Source organism: Vigna unguiculata, chromosome 3 (genome assembly GCF_004118075.2).
Source record: "Vigna unguiculata cultivar IT97K-499-35 chromosome 3, ASM411807v1, whole genome shotgun sequence".
In the NCBI taxonomy this organism is placed as follows: Eukaryota; Viridiplantae; Streptophyta; class Magnoliopsida; order Fabales; family Fabaceae; genus Vigna; species Vigna unguiculata.
This window is the reverse complement of record NC_040281.1, coordinates 61,195,698-61,201,685: the sequence shown is the minus strand read 5'-3', so window position 1 is coordinate 61,201,685 and position 5,988 is coordinate 61,195,698. Positions and strand designations below refer to the sequence as shown.

Below are 5,988 nucleotides of genomic sequence, written 5' to 3'. Positions count from 1 at the left end.
ATAAACAAATACAAAATTATTCATTGACACCGACATGAAGGAAGAAATGTGATTTACCAATGACTATTAAGATCTACTAAAGAGATGTTATGAATTTTCACATATTATAAAGTAATACGAGAAAGAGATAAGAATTGCCAACTTAGTATTGCACTGTTGCTTGAGGAGTCAAATCGACTATCAGACTGTGTGAATCTAACATGTAATTTTTAGGTTCTTAAATTTAATATTTGCTTTTTCAAAGATATTCTATTATGTTATAGTAACGCTGTAATATGAAAAAGTCTTGGATTTTAAATTTTAATATTATTGTATAAGTTAATATAAATCTTACATAACTCTATATTAAAACAAAATCTTAAAATAATATAATAAAGGAAAACAAACTCATTAAATAGTATAAGATAAAGTGTCATAAGAGACAAGCAAACAATTGAGTTTTCCACATTACATATCTATAATTAGTTTTTTTTGTATATATTTAAAATTTGAAATAAAATAATTAAAAATAGAAGGCAGGAAGGTTTGAAGTTTGAAAATAGAAAGGTTAATAATAATGATGAGTGAGAAGATTAGAGGAGGGTGGTGAAGTTGGAAAAAAAGGGGATAGGTTAACTTATTTGACAGAGAGAGAGAGAGGGGGTCCAGTTAGCAATAAATAATAGTAGAATGAAGTGGAAAAGTGATCACGTGTAAGTGAAGGAGTGTGTCTTTGTGAGGGAGCGTGGAGCATGTGCTTTGCAGCAGTAGCCGACCCTTCTTTCGCTTAATCAATGAGATAAGGGAACTAACTCATCATCCTTCTATGAATAAAAAGGACTCATTTTTCATCCCTCCTCATCTCACGGATCTTGCTTTCTCTCTCTCTCTCTCTCTCTCTCTCACTCTCTCTGCTTCATCTTCTTCTTATATAACCTCCACTCAAAAACACCATTTCTTCATCCAAATGGCCTCTTGGAAGAAAACCATCACGACACCCTTCAAAAAAGCTTGCACCTTTTTCAACAACAACCCACCAAGGGATCAAAAGAAGTCTCAACCAGGTCTCGACAACCTTATCTTCAACTAAATCTCTAGTATTTGCTTACTTTTGTATGTTATGTTATGTTATGATTGTGATTGTGATGAGTTTTAGTGGTGTGAATTTGCAGAGCAAGAGAGGCGAGTGATGGATCTGCACGGGGAAGTGATGGCATGTGGGTATGAAGATGTTCAAGTTATGTGGTCGATTCTCGACAAGTCCAAATCCACCAACTGCAATATACCCTCTTCAACCTGACCCTATCCTTCTTCTTCTTCTACCAATCAATCGAAAATGGCACTGCAGCAATTAGCTAATGTTTTTGTATGCTAATGTTTAAGGTCATCCTCATCATCAATGTAATCCTCATCCCAGAAAATGAAAAAAAAAATGCAGTTTAGTTTAGTTTAGTTTAGTGTAGTGTAGTGTAGAGGTGTTGTAATTTGTGAGGTCAAAATGTGATGTGTTGTTGTAGGGAATCCCCATGATTGATGAGAAAATCATGGCGAGATTGTTATGATGAAATGTAGATTAGATTTTTTTTTAACTCTCTCTCGTTTAGTCAATAGTCAATGTTCAGATTTCGAGACAGAAAAATATCTTATAGAGGACACTGAACATGGGACAGCGTGTTCGACTGTCATGGTTCCTTTGTTGTTGGCCATCAATTATTGATGATAAGAACAATGAGGATAACATAAAATTTTATTCTATTTTTCTATTTTACTATTTTATTTTATGGAGTGTGAGCAACAAAAGATTAGTTATCTACTAAACACAGCAGCGGAAGCAGCGGCTACGTAGGTTTGGGACAACCTCAACCATGTTAATTCCCGTGACAATATTTAAAGACATTCCCTATTTAGCTAAGACCACAATCGATGCATTTGTCTCTTTCTTTACATCTACATCTAAATTTATGCACTATAATGTTTCGTATTAGACCATGACACCAATCATCAACAAAACTTTTTTTCACCAATTAACTAATATTTCAATCACCATCTTTATGAGGTTTCTCTCTAAATATTCTTTATATTCTTTTGGGTAGTTTTCTTTCTTCCAACTCTTCGTCCATCAAATCATCTTTATGCAATGCCAATTTGCTAGCATTTCCTCTAACTAGTTGAGTAGAATGTGTAATCTCTGCATTCCCTTCACAAAAGTTGAGTTCAAAAGATGAACGAAGAATTAGATAAAGCAATCATCTTAACTAATTCAACATTACTTTATACTTAAGAATAAAATTTATTAAATTATATGAAAACTTAATTCAATCTCATAAAAAAAATTTATGAGGTAAACTTTATATATATATATATATTATAATTTAATCTTATTTAATTTCAAAAAGACTACCTCTAAATCTTATTATAAAGTTTTGTATAAAACATTAATCTAGCTCATTAATAAAACATATTAAATTTAATCGTTATTTAATAATTGTCTCATTTGTTTACTATATTTTCTGTCAAAATATATACTTGCTCATTAAACCACTTTATCATCAATAATTAGAGCAAGCTTTTCAAAATATAAATTTGCCTTATCTATGGGTGTGTTTGTTTTTGAAGATGGATTTGAAAGAGACTAAGTGGATAAATTTAAGGAGATTTAAAGGTGAAATTTGTGTTGTTTGTTTTAAAAGATTTGGAGGTGAGAGCGAAGAGAATTAGAAATAAAGTTTGTGAAAGTCTAGAAATAATTTGATTGATGTTATTGATAAAAATAAAAGTTTTAAGGTTTAAATACTATTTTGGTCTCTCTTTTGGTCTAGTTTGTTCAATTTAGTCCTTTTTTTACGCGTTCGATTTGCTTCCTGATTTGCTAAATTATGTTCAATTTCGTTCTTTTCGTTGATACCGTTTAAATTGATAACAACAGAGTGTACACTCTGACACTATTGACATGACGTGGCACTGTTCACATTATGACTAGTTGTGTTTTGTTTAAAGAAATTTTTATTTTAGTTAAATTTTTTCAATTTAGTCCTTATTTTAGTTAAATTTATTCAATTTACTCCCTATTTTAGTTAAATTTGTTCAATTTAGTCCCTATTTTAGTTAAATTTATTTAATTTAGGTTCATCTTCCATTTAATGACCCTTCACCACCACCACCATTGTTGCTGGCAGTGGTTTTAGTGTGGTGGTGGTGGTGGTGAAGGTCATTAAATGGAAGATGAAACTAAATTTAACTAATATATGGACTAAATTGAACAAATTTAATTAAATATGGACTTATTTGAACAAAACATAATCAGTCATAATGTGAATAGTGCCACGTCATGTCAACAGTGTCAGTTGTACACTTTATCATTATCAATTTGGACGACATCAATGAAAAGGACAAAATTGAATATAATTTAGCAAATCAGGGACCAAATCGAACGCGCAAAAAAAAAGGACCAAATTGAACAAATCGGACAAAAACAAGACCAAAATATTATTTAAACCAAGTTTTAATAGATTAAATTATAAGTTTCCATTTTTGCCCTTATATTTAAATTTAATAGAAAATAAAATACAATTAATTAAAATTAATTTTAAATAAAACTAGCTAATTAATTTTTATACAACTAATATTATTTATCATATACAATTATTTTTCAATTAATTTAAATTTTCAAGTCAATTTTATCTTTCATTAGTTTAATTATTGATTAATTTAAATATAATATATATTGTTGAAATAAATTTTATTAAATTGTTATTTTTAAAAGGTTCTGAGTACAGTACAGAAGATAAATCATCATCCAACAACCCATACATATATGTGAGGGCAATGTGGTCTTTCAATTTTGCATATACAGTGAATCATCCTTAATCTGCTCATATGTGAAGATAACAATTTTGTATCCTTCCACAAATCGTCACCCTCAAATACTCGGAAACAAACAACATGCTCACCCGCATCCATCCACCAATATTATACATCATCAAAAGCAAACACAACCTTAAGGTATTTTTTGTTAAGATATGTCAAATATTGTATTAGTTATAATTTAGACATTATTATTTTTGTGAGCAAATTTGTGCACTCATTCCTTTAATAGATGAGGAATTATAGCACTTTTGTATGTATATATATGGTATCCTATTCTTTGAAATAATACATCAGAATTATTCTTTAAATCTTTTCTATATGGTATCAAAGCCAAACACTTACATCCTCTACAATATAGGAAGTGATGCTTCTTTATTTGAATATTTCTGATGGCTCCTTCCGATCAAAATCAGTCGGAGAAACTTGATTTTGGGACTTCTGCTACTACCCATATGCAAGAAACTATTCCTAAGAATCATAGTTCTACTGTTGTCAGATTTGTGAGGTATATCTAACTATGCTCTTAATCTTTCTATTGTTACTAGGGGTGGTGATTGGATAATGGATTCAGGTGCTACCGATCATATGACTTGTGATCCACATAAATTTATTAATTTTTCTCCTAATTGTTCTAAAATTGCTATTATTAATGCCAATGGGATCTCATCTCCTATTGAAGTTGAAGGTGTAGGTACTATATCCATCTCTCCCTCCTTATCAATCTTTGATGTTTTATTTGTTCCTACATTGAATTGTAATCTTCTCTCTGTCAGCAAGTTAACCAAATCACATTCTTGTGTTGCCTTATTTTATCCAACCCATTATTTTTCCAGAACATCCATTCCAAGGAGAAGATTGACAGTGGTAGAGAGAGAAGGACTGTATTATCTTGAAAATGTCTCACAACAAACCCATAAAGGAATGTTGGCTTGTCTTGCGAATGAACACATACACGATAAAAACAAAAAGGAGATTTGGTTATGGCATAGAAGATTGGGACATCCCTCTTTTGGTTATCTAAAAAAATTATTTCCATCACTATTTCATAAATGCAATATTTCTGATTTTATTTGTGAAACTTGTGTAATGGCAAAAAGTCATCATGATGTGTTTCCTTTAAGCAATAAAAAAACAGATTTTCCTTTTTCATTAATCCACACAGATGTTTGGGGTCCTGCCCCACAATCTACACATAATGGGAAAAAATGGTTTATCAATTTTGTTGATGATTGTACTCGGGTAACTTGGGTGTATTTGCTTAAACATAAAAGTGATGTGTGTAATGTGTTTCGTTCCTTTCATCATATGATAGTTACTCAATTAATACACACATTAAGGTCATTCAATCAGACAATGGAGGAGAATATTTTAAGACTGAGTTAATCGAGTTCATGAACTCCAAAAGCATCTTAGATCAAACTACATGTCCTTATTCACCACAACAAAATGGGGTGGCTGAGAGAAAAAATAGACATATATTAGAGGTGACAATATCACTTTTGATAGATGGTAATGTCCCATCTCATTTATGGGGTGAGGCTGTGAGATCTGCAGTTTATTTGATTAATCGAACACCTTCTAGTGTGCTTAACTTTCGAAGGCCTTTAGATGTGTTGTCTGATCATTGTATCCTTCCTTCCATAGTCTCTTTACCACCTCATATTTTTGGATGTATTATATATGTTCACTTACACCCACATTAACGTACAAAACTTGAAGAACGAGCTTTAAAATGTGTTTTTGTTGGGTATGGATCAACTCAAAAAGGCTATTGTGCTTACCATCCACCATCAAATAAATTTTATATCTTTATGAATGTGACATTTAATGAGCATAGTTTTTTTTATGTTGATTCTACACTCCATGGTGGCAATGAAAGTGAAGTGCATAATCATGATGTTAGTATGTTTGATATCCCAAATATAAAATTATACTGTAAAGATAAATTATCGTGTGAGGATCATTCTGCAGGAAGTGAACCAATCTTAAATATGGAAACTTCTCCTTTGGATAAGACAGTGTCTTTTGATCCTAACCAATTGGCTCAATCTTCTCCACAGGTTCGGCTTGACTCTTGTAGTTGAAATTAATCATGAAATTTTTTCTCTTGATCCTACCCTTGATAATACTAATTTAGACAAA

General features: G+C 31.1%; 1 protein-coding gene across 1 annotated transcript; it reads left to right on the top strand.

Moving 5' to 3' along the window:
- The first annotated feature begins 715 nt into the window (after window positions 1-715).
- Window positions 716-1,734, top strand: LOC114177221. Its single transcript, XM_028062488.1, has 2 exons — window positions 716-1,043; window positions 1,152-1,734. Exons 1-2 carry the CDS (start codon window positions 806-808, stop codon window positions 1,277-1,279), a joined length of 366 nt encoding a protein of 121 aa, XP_027918289.1. The 5' UTR covers window positions 716-805; the 3' UTR covers window positions 1,280-1,734.
- Window positions 1,735-5,988: the final 4,254 nt, after the last annotated feature.